Source organism: Trachypithecus francoisi, unplaced genomic scaffold (assembly GCF_009764315.1).
Source record: "Trachypithecus francoisi isolate TF-2019V2 unplaced genomic scaffold, Tfra_2.0 Lachesis_group6, whole genome shotgun sequence".
Taxonomy (NCBI): Eukaryota; Metazoa; Chordata; class Mammalia; order Primates; family Cercopithecidae; genus Trachypithecus; species Trachypithecus francoisi.
In genome coordinates this window covers 8,362,758-8,385,376 of record NW_022681471.1, presented here as the reverse complement: position 1 = coordinate 8,385,376, position 22,619 = coordinate 8,362,758, and the positions used below count along the sequence as shown (strand labels likewise).

Sequence of the window (22,619 nt, the reverse complement as noted above, 5' to 3'; positions counted from 1 at the left end):
CTCTTCTAATTTTAGAACATCAGAGAGATAATTTTGTAACTACACCAGCTTTCTTTAATACCTCTGCTCTACCCCTGCTATTATGATTATTTATAATTACAGTATTGGCCTATTCAATAGTAGCTTCAGAATTGCTATAACATGGGCTTAAGTCGAGGACTGCTAGGGCATTTTCAATCTCAGTACTTTTACTACGACTGCAGATGTGTTTAGGGTGGTTTGGGAAGTGGCTGATAGAGAAGGGCAGAGGTAAAATCTATTTATCATTCATCACTTAATGATGCCACTGCTTTATCAAACTTCTTGAGTCACTTTTTTTTCCTGATTCTAAAACCATCAAATTACACTCATGTCTTTTTTTCTGTCAGAAATAAAATGAATCTAAACAATATGGCACTTCCCAAAGTGTATCATTAATACACTTCATTCCATTGTATGTCAATGGCTATTTATATACTTTAAGAATATTGTGGTCCTCTCTCCCAACTCGGAAGCTACAGCTGCCTCCGGACTCTCTCAAGATGGCGACCTCTCTGGGTTCCAACACCTACAACAGGCAGAACTGGGAGGATGCGGACTTCCCCATTCTGTGCCAGACATGCCTTGGAGAAAACCCATATATCCGAATGACCAAAGAAAAGTATGGGAAGGAATGCAAAATCTGTGCCAGGCCATTCACAGTGTTTCGCTGGTGCCCTGGAGTCCGCATGCGTTTCAAGAAGACTGAAGTGTGCCAAACCTGCAGTAAATTGAAGAATGTCTGTCAGACCTGCCTCTTAGACCTAGAGTATGGCCTGCCCATCCAGGTTCGTGACGCAGGATTGTCTTTTAAAGATGACATGCCAAAGTCAGATGTCAACAAAGAGTACTATACACAGAATATGGAGAGAGAGATTTCTAACTCTGATGGAACACGGCCAGTTGGCATGCTGGGGAAAGCCACATCTACCAGTGACATGCTGCTCAAACTGGCCCGGACCACACCCTACTACAAAAGGAATCGACCCCACATTTGCTCCTTCTGGGTGAAAGGAGAGTGTAAGAGAGGAGAGGAATGTCCATACAGACATGAGAAGCCTACAGATCCAGATGACCCCCTTGCTGATCAGAATATTAAAGATCGATATTACGGAATCAATGATCCTGTAGCTGACAAGCTTCTAAAGCGGGCTTCAACAATGCCTCCGCTGGACCCACCAGAGGATAAAACTATCACCACACTATATGTTGGTGGTCTAGGTGATACCATTACTGAGACAGATTTAAGAAATCATTTCTACCAGTTTGGAGAGATCCGGACGATCACTGTTGTGCAGAGACAGCAGTGTGCTTTCATCCAGTTTGCCACAAGGCAAGCTGCAGAAGTGGCTGCTGAGAAGTCCTTTAATAAGTTGATTGTAAATGGCCGCAGACTGAATGCGAAATGGGGAAGATCCCAAGCAGCCAGAGGAAAAGAAAAAGAGAAAGACGGAACTACAGACTCTGGGATCAAACTAGAACCTGTTCCAGGATTGCCAGGAGCTCTTCCTCCTCCTCCTGCGGCAGAAGAAGAAGCCTCTGCCAACTACTTCAACTTGCCCCCAAGTGGTCCTCCAGCTGTGGTGAACATTGCTCTGCCACCGCCCCCTGGTATTGCTCCACCTCCTCCCCCAGGTTTTGGGCCACACATGTTTCACCCAATGGGACCACCCCCTCCTTTCATGAGGGCTCCAGGACCAATCCACTATCCTTCTCAGGACCCTCAGAGGATGGGAGCTCACGCTGGGAAACACAGCAGCCCCTAGCACCTTGTCACCACTCTGAGGCTCTGTGGAAGAAAGGGCACTTAAAACTCCCAGTAAATCTTGGAATAAATATATTTGTCCTTCCCTTGTAGTTTCCATGGTAGCTGAATGTGCTTAGATGTGGGCATTCGGAGACTGACAGCCATGCTTTCCTACACATGTTCAAAGGATCGATGGACCGTAAATAAGCTGCCGTTAACACATCTGGTTACTGCTATAACACGACTAATGAAGCCTAATGCCTGTTCCCCTTACCTGTGTGGGGGACAAGCAGATGAGTGAATTGGAATGTCCAGCAGAGTTACCATCCCAATTATATGTTCATTTTGTATATTTTTTGGGCGGGGGAATAATTGACCTGCGGTAAAAAAACCTTTGACCATTTTTATGTCCATTGAGTATTTTCCTTTTCATCCCGTTAAAAAAAAAAGATAACTAGTACTAATCATTGGAGTGGCCTAAGTGTGATTTAACTCTTTTGAAGTCACACCCTCAGAAAGATGAGTAGAAACCAGCACCAGCACAGCCCAGATCTTTTCTTTCCTCTCCTTTTCCTCATTTATTCCTAAAGGAATCTGACCATTTTAAGTCTCTACGGCCCAAAAAAAGACAAAACTAAAAATTCCTTTTTATTCCTGTCAACTGGATGGAAAGAAATTTAATGGAGCTGTGTACCATTGAAGAAACCTGGTGTCTGGCATGAAATTACTGTAAAGAACTTCCTGTAAAACACGTTCTTTAACAAATGAAAAGCGTTGGAGCGTGTGAGTGAAAGACTTGTGACCTCCTGCTGGGACTCTGATAGTCGTCAGCATTCACCTTTGTGTGTCTTCAGTGTCTCATTGTCATCCCTGCTTCTGTTTGGTCTTAGAGTGTTTGGATATAACTGAACTGTAGATGGTAAAGGAAATTTGATGTGTTTTTGTTTTTAAATAATTAAAACGGGTCAATTTTTGAAAAAAAAAAAAAGAATATTGTGAAGCTAAAAGTAAGTTAGGAAACATCAAGTTAAATGAAGGTAAGAAAAAAAAAAAAGAAGGTAAGGTTCTTGGAGCCTTTAGTACACATAAGTACATCATGTGTATTTTGAATCATCAAGAGGAGAAAACAGTATGAGTAGTCTCACTCTCATATTTTGTGTGTGTGGTTCGTTGTTGCTGTTGTTGTTGAGACGGAGTCTCACTCTGTTGCCCAGGCTGTAGTGCAGTGGTGTGATCTCAGCTCACCACAACCTCCACCTCCCAAGTTCAAGCAATTCTCCTGCCTCAGTCTCCCAAGTAGCTGGGATTACAGGTGTGTGCCACCACGCCTGGCTAATTTTGTATTTTTAGTAGAGACAGGGTTTCACCATGTTGGTTACGTTAGTCTCAAACTCCTGACCTCAGGTGATCCGCCCACCTAGGCCTCCCAAAGTGCTGGGATTACAGGTGTGAGCCACCACACCCGGCCTCACTTTCATATTTGATCGCAGAACTCTTTGTGCAAGGAGCATCTCTTAGGGCTTATATTTCATAAAACTTTCTTTGGGAAACTCTGGTCATGGATGTATTAATTATTAGTATTAGTGTTCTATTCTTGACTTGAATGAGCCAGAGAGAACATGGAGTTTTTCTCTGATGGTTTGTGGATTTCCCCAAGCCCTCTATTTTGTTCAGAATTAGGTCCAGAATAGTAGCAAGTCCCCTAGCTGCACCTAGATCTGTTTTGGAGGTGAATTTCTTAGCACAGCAAGTCACAACCTCGTCAGATATTCTGATATTTGCTGAATTGCACTTCCAACTGTTTTCCAGAAAAGTGAAAGGTTATATCTGAAATAAATTTAATTTCTGGGTAAGTTTTGGAATCTGGGCCAGGAAGGCATCATCTGCATCTGCCAGCTGGTCTGTGCTAAACCTTATTCCAGTGTTTCCTAAACTCCAGCTATCAATTCATGTAGCAGAATCACGAAAATATTTCGCAGAACAAATCACGTGCAGAGAAAATGCAAGTCTTTTATTTTCTCTGTATCTAGCTTGGCCTTTCTCTAAAGCTCTCTCCCCACTTTCTGATGGAGAAAATAAGTTTCAGTCTTCTTTGCTTAAACCTCATTGAAATATAATAATTTAAAGAGTCATTTTCAACTAATGCCCAGTCCCTTTAAGAAAAAAAAAAATCTCATCATCTCAGATTTCTCATTCTTTCACATCTCCACCTCAGCTTATTTTAAAAATGATACCTGGGTAAGATGGTGTGTGCGTGTGTGTGTGTGTGTGTGTGCATGTGCTATGATTTCATGTGCCTAATATAAGGAGCAAAATATTAGAGTTCTCTGCTCTTGTCACATGGTGATATCTCTGGTCTACCTTGGTGATAATTCTGGCAACTGCTTGTTCTGCTGGTATTTATGTTGAAGGCTACCTATAGCCTGCACCTTGGTCTCTCTTGGCTTGTTCAAAGCCTGGGAATCCTCCCTGGCACGTTCAGTTGGCTAAATATTACTCAGCTTTCCCTGGGTGCAAGGTCTTGAGGTCTCTGTCATGTCCTCTTTCTGCCTCTATTGCCTAGTGTAGTTTGCTCCCACCTCCGTGGTGGTGGGCTTATCTTGTTCTACCATAATGGTTCCCGTGGCAGGCCCCTTCAGTGTGCATGCCATATACAAATGAAGCAAAGCTTGGAGACACCTGAGAGCTTCCATTTGCCTGACCACACTGCATGACCAAGTGTGTTTTCATGCAGGTAGCCCCTAACTGAATGCATACTAGAGTATCACATTGGAAGTGAGGAGAAGAGACCCTCTTTACGCTCAGTGTTCCTCTTCCTAGTTGGACACATGTCTGACTGCTGTGCCCTTGCACCTCTTCTTTATCTCTTACTCCCCCTATGTCATATACATTTTCCAGACTCCAGCTAATCCAGGAAATATTTTCTACACTGCCAAAATGTTAACTGAGTCCTAAAGGTTAAAAAAGGGAGTAAGGAACTTAAAAGTTCGCATTTTAAACCATGAGTTTGGTTTATAAAGATACTGGCTCACTGCACCGAAAGCAATGTGATATATTCTTGGTTCTTTCCTTCTACAACAAATCTTTACCTCCTTCGAGGAAAATGGATGCTTCAGGCCACTTAAGAAAAAAGCCTTATAGTCAGAAACGCAAGTGGAAGAAAAATCTACCACATTAAAAAAATCCTCTCAATTATACTTAACCATCTTCCCATTATCTATTATTCATGCAAATTATGGTTATTCAGTAATTTTCTTTATTCTCTCCCCCTTTTTAAGCTTATTTTAAAAGAAAACGTATCAAGCATAGGTAAAGAGCTTTCCCTAATTGTTCCTCAAGCCAACTTTCTCCTTAACTGCATTTAGGTGAACTGAAAGCTGGGGCTCCTCAGATCCCAGGAACAGGCAATAGAAACAATTTTTTTCCATCTTGGAAGAGGTGTGTGCCACCACCAACTTATTCATCTGCACTTTCAGCTCTCTCTGCTCAACTGTGTCTTCATTCCTTTCTCCTTTCCTGCTCTGAAACCAAGGGCTATGAATGCCCCTGCCCCAAGTGGTAAACACAGCCAGCTTCCTGGCCCTGATCAAGGATCAGTTGCTCCTGGATTGTGCTGCTGGATTTGTTTGGGGAGAGAAGAATTATCTACACATTATTAAAATCTTTTTTGCATTTGGTATTAGGAATGTTTTCACACCCTTGGAAACTGTACATATTAATACCACTTCTCTCATTTCACCATTTCATGAATGCTCTCCTGAATGCCACAAAAGTATCCAGTGTATAGAGAATAGCTTTATGATGAATTCGACTGTAGATTCCTTCCTACTAAAAGATGATACTACATATGAGACCATTCTCATCACATTATTGGTATAAACTTGGGTTCATCCTGTTTATTTCTTTGTGTGGTATGTTGGCATTACATATTTGAAGCCCTATATTCTCTCAGATTTTTTTTCATGTTAATCCTTAGTACCTCTCGCATGAGTTTTTTTTTTTGTTTTTTTTTTTAATTATACTTTAAGTTCTAGGGTACATGTGCATAACGTGCAGGTTTGTTACATATGTATACTTGTGCCATGTTGGTGTGCTGCACCCATCAACTCGTCAGCACCCATCAATTCGTCATTTATATCAGGTATAACTCCCAATGCAATCCTCCCCCCTCCCCCATCCCCATGATAGGCCCCGATGTGTGATGTTCCCCTTCCTGAGTCCAGTGATCTCATTGTTCAGTTCCCACCTATGAGTGAGAACATGCGGTGTTTGGTTTTCTGTTCTTGTGATAGTTTGCTAAGAATGATGGTTTCCAGCTGCATCCATGTCCCTACAAAGGACGCAAACTCATCCTTTTTTATGGCTGCATAATATTCCATGGTGTATATGCCACATTTTCTTAATCCAGTCTGTCACAGATGGACATTTGGGTTGATTCCAAGTCTTTGCTATTGTGAATAGTACCACAATAAACATAGTGTGCATGTGTCTTTATAGCAGCATGATTTATAATCCTTTGGGTATATACCCAGTAGTGGGATGGCTGGGTCATATGGTACATCTAGTTCTAGATCCTTGAGGAATTGCCATACTGTTTTCCATAATGGTTGAACTAGTTTACAATCCCACCAACAGTGTAAAAGTGTTCCTATTTCTCCACATCCTCTCCAGCACCTGTTGTTTCCTGACTTTTGAATGATTGCCATTCTAACTGGTGTGAGATGGTATCTCATTGTGGTTTTGATTTGCATTTCTCTGATGGCCAGTGATGATGAGCATTTTTCATGTGTATGTTGGCTGTATGAATGTCTTCTTTGAGAAATGTCTGTTCATATCCTTTCCCACTTTTTGATGGGGTTGTTTGTTTTTTTCTTGTAAATTTGTTTGAGTTCTTTGTAGATTCTGGATATTAGTCCTTTGTCAGATGAGTAGATTGCAAAAATTTTCTCCCATTCTGTAGCTTGCCTGTTCACTCTGATGGTAGTTGCTTTTGCTGTGGAGAAGCTCTTTAGTTTAGTGAGATCCCATTTGTCAATTTTGGCTTTTGCTGCCATTGCTTTTGGTGTTTTAGACATGAAGTCCTTGCCCATGCCTATGTCCTGAATGGTACTACCTAGGTTTTCTTCTAGGGTTTTTATGCTATTAGGTCTAACATTTAGTCTCTAATCCATCTTGAATTAATTTTCATATAAGGAGTAAGGAAAGGATCCAGTTTCAGCTTTCTACTTATGGCTAGCCAATTTTCCCAGCACCATTTATTAAATAGGGAATCCTTTCCCCATTTCTTGTTTCTCTCAGGTTTGTCAAAGATCAGATGGCTGTAGATGTGTGGTATTATTTCTGAGGACTCTGTTCTGTTCCATTGGTCTATATCTCTGTTGTGGTACCAGTACCATGCTGTTTTGGTTACTGTAGCCTTGTAGTATAGTTTGAACAGGTAGCGTGATGCCTCCAGCTTTGTTCTTATGACTTAGGTTGTCTTGGCAATGCAGGCTCTTTTTTGGTTCCATATGAACTTTAAAGCCGTTTTTTCCAATTCTGTGAAGAAAGTCATTGGTAGCTTGATGGGGATGGCATTGAATCTATAAATAACTTGGGCAGTATAGCCATTTCACGATATTGATTCTTCCTATCCATGAGCATGGTATGTTCTTCCATTTGTTTGTGTCCTCTTTCTTTCACTGAGCAGTGGTTTGTAGTTGTCCTTGAAGAGGTCCTTTACATCCCTTGTAAGTTGGATTCCTAGGTATTTTATTCTCTTTGAAGCAATTGTGAATGGAAGTTCATTCATGATTTGGCTCTCTGTTTGTCTGTTACTGGTGGTAAGAATGCTTGTGATTTTTGCACATTAATTTTGTATCCTGAGACTTTGCTGAAGTTGCTTATCAGCTTAGGAGATTTTGGGCTGAGACTATGGGGTTTTCTAAATATACAATCATGTCATCTGCAAACAGGGACATTTGACTTCTTCTTTTCCTAACTGGATACCCTTGATTTCTTTCTTGCCTGATTGCCCTAGCCAGAACTTCCAACACTATGTTGAATAGGAGTGGTGAGAGAGGGCATCCCTGTCTTGTGCCAGTTTTCAAAGGGAATTTTTCCAGTTTTTGCCCATTCAGTGTGATATTAGCTGTGGGTTTGTCATAAATAGCTCTTACTATTTGAGGTACGTTCATCAATACCGAATTTATTGAGCGTTTTTAGCATGAAGGGCTGTTGAATTTTGTCAAAAGCCTTTCTGCATCTATTGAGATAATCATGTGGTCTTGTCTTTGGTTCAGTTTATATGCTGGATTACCTTTATTGATTTGCGAATGTTGAACCAGCCTTGCATCCCAGGGATGAAGCCCACTTGATCATGGTGGGTAAGCTTTTTGATGCGCTGCTGAATCCGGTTTGCCAGTATTTATTGAGGATTTTTGCATCGATGTTCATCAGGGATATTGGTCTAAAATTCTCTTTTTTTGTTGTGTCTCTGCCAGGCTTTGGTATCAGGATGATGTTGGCCTCATAAAATGAGTTAGGGAGGATTCCCTCTTTTTCAATTGATGGAATTGTTTCAGAAGGAATGGTACCAGCTCCTCCTTGTACCTCTGGTAGAATTCAGCTGTGAATCCATCTGGTCCTGGACTTTTTTGGTTGGCAGGCTATTAATTATTGCCTCAGTTTCAGAGCCTATATTGGTCTATTCAGGGATTCAACTTCTTCCTGGTTTAGTCTTGGAAGAGTGTAAGTGTCCAGGAAATTATCCATTTCTTCTAGATTTTCTAGTTGATTTGTAGAGGTGTTTATAGTATTCTCTGATGGTAGTTTGTATTTCTGTGGGGCCGTGTGGTGATATCCCCTTTATCATTTTTATTGCGTCTATTTGATTCTTCTCTCTTTTCTTCTTATTAGTCTTGCTAGCGGTCTGTCAATTTTGTTGATTTTTTCAAAAAACCAACTCCTGGATTCATTGATTTTTTGGAGGGTTTTTCGTAGCTCTCTCTCCTTCAGTTCTGCTCTGATCTTAGTTATTTCTTGCCTTCTGCTAGCTTTGAATGTGTTTGCTCTTGCTTCTCCAGTTCTTTTAATTGTGATGTTAGAGTGTCAATTTTAGATCTTTCCTGCTTTATCTTGTGGGCATTAGTGCTATAAATTTCCCTCTACACACTGCTTTAATGTGTCCCAGAGATTCTGGTATGTTGTATCTTGTTCTCATTGGTTTCAAAGAACATCTTTATTTCTGCCTTCATTTTGTTATGTACCCAGTAGTCATTCAGGAGCAGGTTGTTCAGTTTCATGTAGTTGAGCGGTTTTGATTGAGTTTCTTAGTCCTGAGTTCTAGTTTCATTGCACTGTAGTCTGAGAGACAGTTTGTTATATTTCTGTTCTTTTACATTTGCTGAGGAGTGCTTTACTTCCAATATGTGGTCAATTTTGGAATAAGTGCGATGTGGTGCTGAGAAGAATGTATATTCTGTTGATTTGGGGTGGAGAGTTCTATACATGTCTATTAGGTCCGCTTGGTGCAGAGATGAGTTCCATCCTGGATATCCTTGTTAACTTTCTGTCTCGTTGATCTGTCTAATGTTGACAGTGGAGTGTTGAAGTCTCCCATATTATTGTATGGGAGTCTAAGTCTCTTTGTAAGTCTCTAAGGACTTGCTTGATGAATTTGGGTGCTCCTGTATTGGGTGCATATATATTTAGGATAGTTAGCTCTTCCTGTTGAATTGATCCCTTTACCATTATGTAATGGCCTTCTTTGTCTCTTTTGATCTTTGATGGTTTAAAGTCTATTTTATCAGAGAATAGGATTGCAACCCCTGCTTTTTTTTGTTCTCCATTTGCTTGGTAGATTTCCTCCATCCCTTTATTGAGCCTATGTATATCTCTGCATGTGAGATGGGTCTCCTGAATACAGCAGACTGGGTCTTGACTCTTTATCCAGTTTGCCAGTCTGTGTCTTTTAATTGGAGCATTAGTCCATTAACATTTAAGGTTAATATGGTTATGTGTGAACTTGATCCTGCCATTGTGATATTAACTGGTTATTTTGCTCATTAGTTGATGCAGTTTCTTCCTAGCCTCGATGGTCTTTACATTTTGGCATGTTTTTGCAATGGCTGGCACCGGTTGTTCCTTTCCATGTTTAGGGCTTCCTTCAGGGTCTCTTGTAAGGCAGGCCTGGTGGTGACAAAATCTCTAAGCATTTGCTTATCTGTAAAGGATTTTATTTCTCCTTCACTGATGAAACTTAGTTTGGCTGGATATGAAATTCTCGGTTGAAAATTCTTTTCTTTAAGAACGTTGAATATTGGCCCCCAGTCTCTTCTGGCTTGGAGAGCTTCTGCCGAGAGGTCTGCTGTTAGTCTGATGGGCTTCCCTTTGTGGGTAACCCGACTTTTCTCTCTGGCTGCCCTTAAGATTTTTTCCTTCATTTCAACTTGGTGAATCTGGCAATTATGTGTCTTGGAGTTGCTCTTCTCGAGGAGTATCTTTGTGGTGTTCTCTGTATTTCTGAATTTGAATGTTGGCCTGCCCTACTAGGTTGGGGAAGTTCTTCTGGATGATATCCTGAAGAGTGTTTTCCAACTTGGTTCCATTTTCCCCCTCACTTTCAGGCACCCCAATCAGACGTAGATTTGGTCTTTTTACATAATCCCATACTTCTTGCAGGCTTTGGTCATTTCTTTTCTTCTTTTTTTTTGGTTTCTCTTCTCGCTTCATTTCATTCATTTGATCTCAATCGCTGATACTCTTTCTTCCAGTTGATCGAGTCGGTTACTGAAGCTTGTGCATTTGTCACGTATTTCTCGTGTCATGGTTTTCATCTCTGTCATTTCATTTATGACCTTCTCTGCATTAATTATTCTAGCTATCAATTCCACTCTTTTTTCAAGATTTTTGTTTCTTTGCCTGGGTACGTAATTCCTCCTTTAGCTCTGAGAAGTTTGATGGACTGAAGCCTTCTTCTCTCATTTCGTCAAAGTCATTCTCTGACCAGCTTTGATCCGTTGCTGGCGATGAGCTGCGCTCCTTTGCAGGGGGAGATGCGCTCTTATTTCTTGAATTTGCAGCTTTTCTGCCCTGCTTCTTCCCCATCTTTGTGGTTTTATCTGCCTCTGGTCTTTGATGATGGTGACGTACTGATGGGGTTTTGGTATAGGTGTCTTCCTGTTTGATAGTTTTCCTCCTAATAGTCAGGACCCTCAGCTGTAGGTCTGTTGGAGATTGCTTGAGGTCCACTCCAGACCCTGTTTGCCTGGGTATCAGCAGCAGAGGTTGCAGAATATAGAATATGCTGAACAGCGAGTGTACCTGTCTGATTCTTACTTTGGAAGCTTCCTCTCAGGGGTGTACTCCACCCTGTGAGGTGTGGGGTGTCAGACTGCCCCTAGTGGGGGATGTCTCCCAGTTAGGCTACTCAGGGGTCAGGACCCACTTGAGCAGGCAGTCTGTCCGTTCTCAGATCTCAACTTCTGTGTTGGGAGATCCACTGCTCTCTTCAAAGCTGTCAGACAGAGTCGTTCGCGTCTGCACAGGCCTCTGCTGATTCCCCTGTTGTTGTTTAGCTGTGCCCTGTCCCCAGAGGTGGAGTCTACAGAGACAGGCAGGTTTCCTTGAGCTGCTGTGAGCTCTACCCAGTTCGAGCTTCCCAGCAGCTTTGTTTACCTACTTAAGCCTCAGCAATGGCGGGCGCCCCTCCCCCAGCCTCGCTGCTGCTGTTTCGGTTAGATCGCAGACTGCTGTGCTGGCAATGAGGGAGGCTCCATGGCCGTGGGACCCTCCCGGCCAGGTGGGGTATAATCTCCTGGTGTGCCTGTTTTTAAAGCGCAGTATTGGGGTGGGAATTACCCGATTTTCCAGGTGTTGTGTGTCTCAGTTCCCCTGGCTAGGAAAAGGGATTCCCTTCCCCCTTGCGCTTCCCAGGTGATGCAATGCCTCGCCCTGCTTCAGTTCTCACTGGTCGGGCTGCAGCAGCTGACCAGCACCAATTGTCCGGCACTCCCCAGTGAGATGACCCCAGTACCTCAGTTGAAAATGCAGAATCACCGGTCTTCTGTGTCGCTCGCGCTGGGAGTTGGAGACTGGAGCTGTTCCTATTGGCCATCTTGCTCCGCCCCCCTCGCATGAGTTTTTTAAATTTATTTTACTTATTTATTTATTTATGTTTTGGAAATGTTCTCTTAGTCCCTTTAATAACTAGTTTCATGTGTTTATCAGGTCATATTTTTTTTCCTCTTTTCTCACATTCAATCCACAAACTATATTTATTCTGATACCTTTGTGATGTATTCTAGCTCTAACAAAGAACCCACTCATGGTATCTAAAGTTATAGTTCCAAAACTCATACCTTTTTTCCCAACTGACAAGCATTACTGAGTATCCACTGAGCTTGCCAGGCACTCTTCTGGGTCCCGGAGATACAGTGCTAAAAAGGGCAGGTGAAGCCACTGATCTCACAAAGCTTATATTCTGGAAGCAGGAGACCAACATACAAATGAATAACTCTCACAGAGCAATTAACGTTGGGCAGATGGTAAAATAAGGGAAGGGGATGATATTGTACCTGACAGGGGCATCTTATTTCTTATCAGGAAGGGAATCTCTGTTAAAGTGGTGCTGGAGCTGGATCTGAACATAAGGAGCCAGCCACGTGAAGATCTCAGAGAAGAGCCTTCTAGAGAGAGTGCTCAGTTACTGCAAATGTCTTAATGTGGGAATGAGATTGAACTTATGTAATAAATATAAAAAAGGACAGTAGAGCAAGAGCAAAGTGGGAAACAGGAGGAAGAAAGATAAGTTTTAAGAGGTGAATAACAGCCAGATTATAATGGGGCTGTGGCAGTCACTGTAAGGACTGTGGGTTTTATTCTAGGTCCATAGGAAGCCAATGGATAGCTGTAAACAGGAAATGGTGGGAGCACTGATGTAATCTGATTTAGGTTCTAGGAAGTTTGACTTTCCTGGAAGCCTTTCACCAACCAAAGCCACCTCTCTTTTCAGATCTCAAGGGGCGACAGAAAAGAGAGAAAAACACGCAACTTGTGTTACCAAGTAATATGGTTTGGCTGTGTCCCCACCGAAATCTCATCTTGAACTGTAGTTCCCATAATCCCCACATGTGGTAGGAGAGATCCAGTGGGAGATAATTGAATCATGAGGGCGGTTACCTCCATGCTGTTCTTGGGATAGTGAGTGAGTTCTCATGAGATCTGATGGTTTTGTAAGGGGCTTTTCCCCTGCTTCACTCTACACTTCTCCTTGCTGCCACCATGTGACGAAGGATGTTTTTCCTTCCCCTTTCCACGATGATTGTAAGTTTCTTGAGGCCTCCCCAGCCTTGCAGAAATGCGAGTCAATTAAACCTCTTTCCTTTTAAAATTACCCAGTCTCGAGTATTTCCTCATAGCAGACTGAGAACGAACTAATACACCAAGTCTTTTAGTTTCTTATCTAAGTCTGATGTATCCTTGGTCTTTGCTGATAATCACAGGATGCCATGCAAATAAGCAGAAGAGAATATTGGACAGGGTGTTTGGTAGAATATTCTGTGCCCTCCATCTTTGATATATGCCCTGGGACAATGACACATTTTCCTGCAAGGAGGCAGGTCTGTCAAGGTTCTAATCTATTCAGGTGTGATCCGAGGAAAGCTAGGCAGCTCACAGCATAAAAGCTGAGTACCAAGTTACAAAGATTTAGTGAGAAAGATCATTTATTCAGGAATACAGAATTAAAATGGAGATCCAAATGTCACCACCAGTTTGTTTGGCATCTGTGTCACCAACTGCTATTATTTTCTGTTCTTTCTCTTTGGTTCTGAAATTTGTCTTTCTGAAACAGTGACCTGAGTTGCATACAACCTGTAATTTAGAAATGTTCTGTGTTGTAAATTGTACTTTGCTTTCAGTAAAAGCCTTTATGTGTCAAGTAGCAAAACAAGAGTGTCATGAAAGAAGGTGAAGTTCCCCATTACAGAAAGAAAAACTGGGAAGAAACCTGCTAATGTGCAATGCAGAAAATAAGAGATGCTGATATGAATATGCCCATCAACTTACATTTATAATGTGATGATTTTCAAATGATAGAGGAACATTTGTGAGCCTGTGTTGTCACAGTGCAATAGTCCCAGAGGATACTGTTTTCAGCAGGTCAGAGTCCCACAGTTGCTCAATGAATATGTTGAGAATTGGTCTTTAATCTTCTGGCTTCTTTTAGTAGTTCTGACATTATATCATTTCTGTTTTGCTACGATGGAAACATTCCCGAGGCAAATAGTGTTTCTGGTTGTACTGTGACGTTTACCCTCTTCTCTTAATAATAATGACAATAATAACAATAATAATAACAGCCGCTACTATTTATAGCGCACTAGGCATGTTGCATGGTGATTTTACCTAATCTTCAAGAGTCCTGCAAGTCAGGAGTTGGGCCCAGTTTCCAGAGGAAGAAAATAAGGCTACTTTTACGCTATGACAGTAAGGCCATATTCAGGAAGAGGTTAGAAAATGGGAGCCTCTAGTAATTTTCCCTCCTTTTCAGCACCATAGAGCTGATCAAGTGTGTCCAGCTTGGTACCCTCTATAAGAACTTTATTGGTATTAAAAAGAAAATTCAATTCTCACTGTCATTCAAAGTAGGGACCTTTATTTATTTCTTTATTTATATTGATTATGTCCAAATTTTATTTTAAGTTCAGGGTTATATGGGCAATATGTGCAAGTTTGGTTATACAGACAAATGTGTGCCATGGTGGTTTACTGCACTGATCATCCTATCACCTAGGATGCCCAGCATCCATTAGCCACTCTTCTTGATGCTCTCCCTCTTCCCAACCCCCACCCTCTGACAGGCATCAGTGTGTGTTTTTCCACCTCATGTGTCCATGTGTTCTTATCATTCAGCTCCCACTTATAAGTGAGAACACGTAGTATTTGATTCTCTGTTCCTGGGTTAGTTTGCTAAAGATAAGGGCCTCCAGCTCTATCCATGTCCCTGCAAAAGACATGATCTCATTCCTTTTTATGGCTGCATAGTATTTCATCATGTATAAGTACCACATTTTTTTTTAATCCAATCCACTTTTTTTTTTTTTTTTTTTTGAGACGGAGTCTCGCTCTGCCGCCCAGGCTGGAGTGCAGTGGCCGGGTCTCAGCTCACTGCAAGCTCCGCCTCCCGGGTTTACGCCATTCTCCTGCCTCAGCCTCCCGAGTAGCTGGGACTACAGGCACCTGCCACGTCGCCCGGCTAGTTTTTTGTATTTTTTTTTAGTAGAGACAGGGTTTCACCATGTTAGCCAGGATGGTCTCGATCTCCTGACCTCGTGATCCGCCCGTCTCAGCCTCCCAAAGTGCTGGGATTACAGGCTTGAGCCACCGCGCCCGGCCCCAATCCACTCTTGATAGGCACCTAGGCTGATTCCATATCTTTGCTATTGTGAATAGTGTTTCAGTGAACATACACGTGCATGTAACTTTATAATAGAACAGTTTATATTCCTTTGGGTATATACCCAGTAATGAGATTACTGAGTTAAATGGTCTTTCTGCCTTTAGGTCTTTGAGGAATGAACACACTGTCTTCCACAATGGTTGAACTAATTTACAGTCCCACCAACAGTGTAAAAGTGTTCCTGTTTTATCCACAACCTCACCAGCATCTGTTGTTTTTTTTTTATTTTTTTAGTAGTAGCCATTCTAACTGGTGTGAGATGGTATTTCACTGTGGTTTTCACTTGCATTTCTCTAATGATCAGTGATGTTGAGCTTTTTTTCATATGTCTGTTGGGGCATGTCTTCTATTGAGAAGTGTTTGTTCATGTCCTTGGCCCACTCTTTGATGGGGCTGTTCGCTTTTTTTCTTGTAAACTTAAGTTCCTTATAGATGATGGATATTAGACCTTTGCCAGATAGATTGCAAGAATTTTTTTTCTCCCATTCTGTAGGTTGTCTATTTACGCTGTTGATAGTTTCCTTTGCTGTGCCAAAGCTCTTCAATTTAATTAGATCCCATCTGTCAATTTTTGCTTTTGTTGAAATTGCTTTTGGTATCTTTGTCATGAAATCTTTACCTGTGCCTATGTCTTGAATGGTATTGCCTAGGTTTTCTTCTAGGGTTTTAATAGTTTTGGGGTTTTACATTTAAGTCTTTAATCCATCCTGAGTTAATTTTTGTATATGGTGTAAGGAAGGGGTCTAGCTTCAATATTTTGCATATGGCTAGCCAGTTCTCCCAGCACCATTTATTGAATAGGGAGTCTTTTTCCCATTCCTTGTTTTTGTCAGGTTTGTCAAAGATCAGATGTTTGTACGTGTGCAGTCTTATTTCTGGGTTCTCTTTTCTGTGCCATTGGTCTATGTGTCTGTTCTTGTTCCAATATCATGCTGTTTTGGTTACTGTAGCCTTGTAATATAGTTTGAAGTTGGGTAGCCTGATGCCTCCAGCTTTGTTGCTTTTGCTTAGGATTGCCTTGTCTATTCAGGCTTTTTTTTTGGTTTCATAAAAATTTTTAAATAGTTGTTTTTTTCTAATTCTGTGAAGAATGTCAATGCTAGTTTAATGGGAATAGCATTGAATATATAAATTGCTTTGGGCAGTATGGCCATTTTTATTATATTGATTCTTCCTTTTCATGAAGAAGGAATGTTTTTCCATTTGTGTCATCTCTAATTTTTTTGAGCAGTGGCTTCTAGGTCTCCTTGAAGAGATCCTTGTTAGCTATATTCCTAGGTATTTTATTCATTTGTGCCAATTGTGAATAGGAGTTATTTGTGATTTGGCTCTTGGCTTACCTGTTGTTGGTGTATAGGAATGCAGCAATTTTTGCACATTGATTTTATATCCTGAGACTTTGCTGAAAATGCCTATCAGCTTAAGAAGCTTTTGGGCTGAGACAATGGGGTTATCTAGACATAGGATCATGTCATCTGCAAACAAAGATAGTTTGATTTCCTCTCTTCCTATGTGAATACCCTTTATCTCTTCTCTTTCCTGATTTCCTGGCCAGAACTTACAATACTATGTTGAATAGGAGTGGTGAGAGAGGACAAACTTGTCTTGTGCCAGTTTTCAAGGGGAATGCTTCCAGGTTTTGCCCATTCAGTATGATATTGACTGTGGGTTTGTCATATATGGCTCATTATTTTGAGGTGTGTTCCTTCAATACCTAATTTATTGAGAGTTTTTAACATGAAGGTGTGTTGAATTTTATCGAAGGCCTCTTCTGCATCTATTGAGATAACCATGTGGTTTTTGTTTTTAGTTCTTTTTATGTGATGAATCACATTTATTAAATTGTGTATCCTGAACCAGACTTGCATCCCTTGGATGAAGCCTATTTGATTGTGGTGGATAGGACTTTTGATATTCTGCTGGATTTGTTTTGCTTCAGTGTTCATTAAGGATATTGGCCTAAAGTTTTCTTTTTTCTTTTTTTTTTTTTTTTTTGCTGTATCTTTGCCAGGTTTTGGTATCACGATTTTGCTGGCCCCATAAAATGAGTTAGGGAGGAGTTACTCCTCTTCAATTTTTTGGAATAGTTTCAGTAGGAATAGTGCCAGTTCTTTTTTGTACCTCTGGTGGAATTCAGCTATGAACATGTCTGGTCCTGGGCTTTTTTTTTTTCCTCATTTGGTAGGCTATTTATTAATGTCTCAATTTTAGAACAAATTATTGGTGTATTCAGAGTTTCAATTTCTTTCTGGTTCAGTCTTGGGTGGGTGTATGTGTCCAGGAATTTATTTGTTTTTTTCTAGATTTTCCAGTTTAGACACATAGAAATGTTTCTAGTATTCTCTGATGGTTGTTTGTATTTCTTTGGAGTCAGTGGCGATATCTCCCTTAACATTTCTGATTGTGTTTATTTGCATCTTCTGTATTTTCTTCTTTATTAGCCTAGCTAGTGGTCTATCTATTTTATTAATTATTATTTTTTTAAAAAACAGCTCCTGGATTTGGTGATTTTTTTGAAGTGTCTTTTTGCGTCTCTATCTCCTTCAGTTCAGCTCTGATCTTGGTTATTTCTTTTATTCTGCTAGCCTTGGGGTTTGTCCGCTCTTGGTTCTCTAGTTCTTTTAGTTGTGACATTAAATTTTTAACTTGAGATCTTTCTAGCTTTTTGATGAGGGCATTTAATGATATAAATTTCCCTCTTTCACACTGTTTCAGCTGTGTCCCAAAGATTGTGGTACATTGTATCTTTGTTCTCATTAATTCCAAAGAACTTCTTGATTTCTGCCTTAATTTTATTGTTTACTCAGAAGTTATTCAGGAGCAGGTTGTTCAATTTCCATGTAGTTGTGTGGATTTGAATGAATTTCTTAACCTTGTGTTCTAATTTGATTGTGCTGTGATCCAAGAGACTGTTATGATTTCAGTTCTTTTGCATTTGCTGAGGAGTGTTTAACTTTCAATAATGTGAACAGTTTTAGAGCAACTGCCATGTGGTGATGAGAAAAATATATATTCTGTTGTGTTTGGGTGGAGAGTTCTGTAGATATCTATCAGGTCTATTTAATCCAGTGCTGAGTTCAGGTCCTGAATATCTTTGTTAGTTTCTGTCTCGATGGTCTAATATTGACAGTACGGTGTTAAAGTCTCCCACTATTATTGTGTGTGAGTCTAAGTTTCTTTGAAGGTCTGTAAGAACTTGCTTTATGAATCTGTGTGCTTCTGTATTGGGTGCACAGACATTTAAAATGGTTAAATCTTTTTGTTGAATTGAATGCTTTACCATTATGTAATGTTCTTCTTCGTCTTTTTTGATATTTATTAAAGTCTATTTTTTTCAGAAACTAGGACTGCAACCCCAAGTAGGAACCTTAAAACCTCTGGTCCTATTCAGCTTGCCATATTCATATTGCCTATCTGGCAAGAAGTAGATTCTCCTAATTTTCAAATTGTTCATATATAAAAAGTTTCCCCATAAACAGAAGACATATCACACATAATTATTTCCCAACAGCGATGATTTGCATAGAGTAATCTTGTATATTAAGTTTTTTTTCTGTTGCCTCTCAACTATATTAAAGTCAGCTGGAAGGTTGCACTTCTGGCAAAAATTATAGCTTTTCCTTCAGCGAGAATACTTGGTGCTCAAGCACTTATAACTAGAATTTCTAAGAAGGAAATTTGTAAAGAGAGAAGTGCAGTTGTTGGCACTGATGGGAAGAAGCTGTGCTTTTATCTCTACATTCTTTTCACTTGAGAAGGGAACGGAGACAATGGAAGGGTACAACTCATTTTTTTTTTTTTTTTTTGGTGACATTAGAAGACATGAGAAAAGTAATGACTGGGCTCTCTGAACTGGTTTGCAGTTGCATCCTGTTTCAGATATGTGTGAACACAACAAAAATACTGATGCCTTCACTCTTGAGATAAGGCCACATTACTTTCAACTTAATACTGACTATTTAATCTCAGGACCTCTCAGAAAAACAATGTATCCTATTATGTGTGAGAAAAATGTGTATATTAACAGTGGGAGGTCTGATGTATACTATATATTTGAAAGCCACCAGCCTTAGCACAGTCTCTGCTGTCAGTGGAATCAATTTCTTCATTCTTGTTGACACACAGAATATTCCTTCTGATCTTGCAAAATCACTTCTGTTTATTACAAGGTCTGTATCTTGTCTATGTTCCCCACTGTTTATATAATACTACTTTTCTTGAAGCAACTACAGAGCTTTATACTTATATTCCAAACGGCAACTAGTACTGAAGTGCTTGGCAACATTACAACATGGAATAAACAGTATTCATTATGAGAGACTCCTCAGGATTCATTCATCTGATAAACGTTAGCAACATTACATAGAACTAATTTGATACTTTGTAAAGTGTGTAAGACTCTTTGATGCTGAAAATTGCATTTGCAGAAGTGATAATTTGAAGTTACTGCAAGGCTCTGAGACAATGCAGTGTCCAGGTCTCAAAGGAAGAAAAGTGAAATTCCTTCAGGGTGATTACTGAGGCCTCCCTGCCCAAGGCTTATTCTGGCCTGAGAGATAGCAAGCTTGGCTTCTTGTCTCTTCTACTCAGCAGCTTCCATGGCTTTTTATATTGACTCCCCGAGGTCCAGAGATGAAATAGTAGCCAAGAGTCTGACCAAAAACCACCTAGTGAATTATGCGGCCAAATGTCTGCTGGGGAAGCAGATGTATTGTTTTACCTGAATGGAGATTCCAGTGGTGTTATGAAGACAACATGCCAGCCAGGGTTCAAGTCTCAGCTCCGCCACTTACTGGATGCATTTGTCTCCTAACTTATCTGCCCCTCAGTGTCCTTGTTTATGAAATGAGAATGATTAAACATATCTTTTGGAGTTATTGTAAGAATTAAATGATACAATGTGTGAAAGCGCTTCACATAGTACCCGGAACATAATAGACACTCAATACATGTTAATGTAGTCTTCTCACCCATGAATTAGGAAGAATACTGTTTTTCCTGCTTATCTCAAGCCTATTATTCACTTCAATGGTCATTTTTCCCCTCTAGGTTTGTTCAGAGATAACAATGATGTACTGTAGTCAATTAAAAATGTTTCCTTGAATCTGGACTTGATTGTCAGAGCAAAAAGAGCAGCAGTCACTTAAGGAGAGATAGATTGTGAAGGTAGCCTGAAATGTATCTACCTACTGTTATACAGCTTTTCCTGCCTTAGTCCATGCTGGTACATATGGAACAATTTTCTTCCTAGAGACATATTTTCTTCCTAGAGACATACATATGGGCTCCCCTATGTATCAATGTTCTTATTTGTCAGGAACAAATATTTCACATGTAAAAACGTGGGTTGACCCACATGACCCATTTTCTTTAATATACATGAAGTAATATAACAGTATTTTATTATGTATTGTTTCCTACAACGCTGTTGGCTATGACAGTGGTAAGTACTAAGATTTCTTGGCCGGGCGCGGTGGCTCACGCCTGTAATCCCAGCACTTTGGGAGGCCGAGGTGGGTGGATCACGAGGTCAGGAGATCGAGACCCTCCTGGCTAATACGGTGAAACCCCGTCTCTACTAAAAATACAAAAAACTAGCCGGGCGAGGTGGCGGGCGCCTGTAGTCCCAGCTACTCGGGAGACTGAGGCAGGAGAATGGTGTGAACCCAGGAGGCGGAGCTTGCAGTGAGCCAAGATCGCGCCACTGCACTCTAGCCTGCGCGACAGAGCGAGACTCTGTCTCAAAAAGCAAAAACATTTCTTTCATTCTCTGCATCCTGCCCCACAGCAGTACCTGCCACTGTGTAGTGCAGGCTCTCCTGATCCCTTGTTTGGAATACTGCAAAACTCTTTGCCCTTCTTTTCCCTCTCTCTTCTCTCCAACGCACCCCTACACTAGAGCCTTTATGATGCTTCCGAAACAAAAGCAAGGGCACGTTGACTCTTATTTATAAATCCTTCCATGGTTTCCCATTGTCCTTGGGGCAAAACCTAAGCTTCTTAACCTGGTTGAAAAGAATTTTTTGGATCAGGCATAAATCCTAGCTCAGGATACATTCATGTGGACAGAGGTGTGGCGGTAGAGAGCGGGGAAAACAGACATAACAGATTTTATCTACACTATCGGCATTCTCCGCAGTGGCAATTTTTCCTCATTTTCAATTTATTTTTGGGCTCTTTTTAGGCTCTCTTACCCTTCCTGATAACAATTGCTCTGTCTCTGAGTTTTCCTTGAAAACTTTTAAGAGCTGGGCATGCTCAGTAGCCATAGCCAGGTTGTCTCTCATTTTTAAAACATCACTAAGGCTGCAGTGTGAAGGATGGACACACTTTGGGGCCTGTTGGGGGGTGGGGGGCAAGGGGAGGGAGAGCATTAAGACAAATACCTAATGCATGCAGGGCTTAAAACGTAGGTGATGGGTTGGTGGGTGCAGCAAACCACCATGGCACATAAATACCTATGTAACAAACCTGCACGTTCAGCACATGTATTCCAGAACTTAAAATAAAATAAAGTAGAAAAAGAATGCATCAGTGACAGCGTTTAAAAAAACCAAGAAAGAATCAAAATTTCCTTTATCGCAACTCTACAGATATTCCATTGAATGGGTTTACTTGAGCGGTATGAAATGTAGAGTAAGTTGGAGAGTGTCACCAAACTTCCCCTTTTATTCAGAAAAATAACCTAGGGCCATGTGGTAGCCTGTGGTCCATACATGAACTGCCAGCTGGCTGCATCTCTGACCTCTCCTCTTTTACTTCTTCCCTTTTGTGGTGGGACAAAAAATGACCCTCCTAAAGGTATCCATGTGAAATTCCTAACACCTGTGAATGACACCTTATATGGCAAAGGGTTTGATTAAGTTAAGGATCTTGAGATGAGGCGCTTCTGGATTATTCATGTGGGCCCAATATAATCACAGACTTCCTGTGATTAGGGAGAGGCAGAGAGACATATGAAGGAAAGGTTGGGGTGTGAAGATGGAGGCAGAAGACAAGGCAAGGAAAGCTGGCAGTTACCAAAAGCTAGAAGAGGCAAAGTACAGATTCTCCCCTAAAGCCTTTGCAGGGAACATGGCCCTGCCAACAAATTGATTTGGGATTTCTGGACTCCAGACCCGTGAAAGGGTAAACTTCTGTTGCTTCAAACCACCCAGTTTGGGGTAGTTTGTTATAGCAGCCCTAGAAATGAATTCATCTTTCTTCTAACCCCACTGGCTTCCTTGATTTTCCTCAAATAGGCCACATGAGCTCCACTTAAGGACTTCTGTGCTCACTTCTCACTTGGACTCGAAAGTTCTCCCACTAGATAGCTTCCTACTGAGAGAGCTCCATGGCTTTCTCCTTCGCTTCCATCAGGTCTTGTGCAGAAGTCACTTTTTCAGCAATGATTTTCATGACCCCATTATTTGA

General features: G+C 40.9%; 1 protein-coding gene across 1 annotated transcript; it reads left to right on the top strand.

Annotated features, from left to right (window-relative positions):
* Positions 1 to 472: 472 nt before the first annotated feature.
* Positions 473 to 2,753, top strand: LOC117077537 (pre-mRNA-splicing factor RBM22-like). Its single transcript, XM_033201239.1, has one exon. The coding sequence runs from the start codon at positions 522 to 524 to the stop codon at positions 1,782 to 1,784; it is 1,263 nt and encodes a 420-aa protein (XP_033057130.1). The 5' UTR covers positions 473 to 521; the 3' UTR covers positions 1,785 to 2,753.
* The last annotated feature ends 19,866 nt before the right edge of the window (positions 2,754 to 22,619 follow it).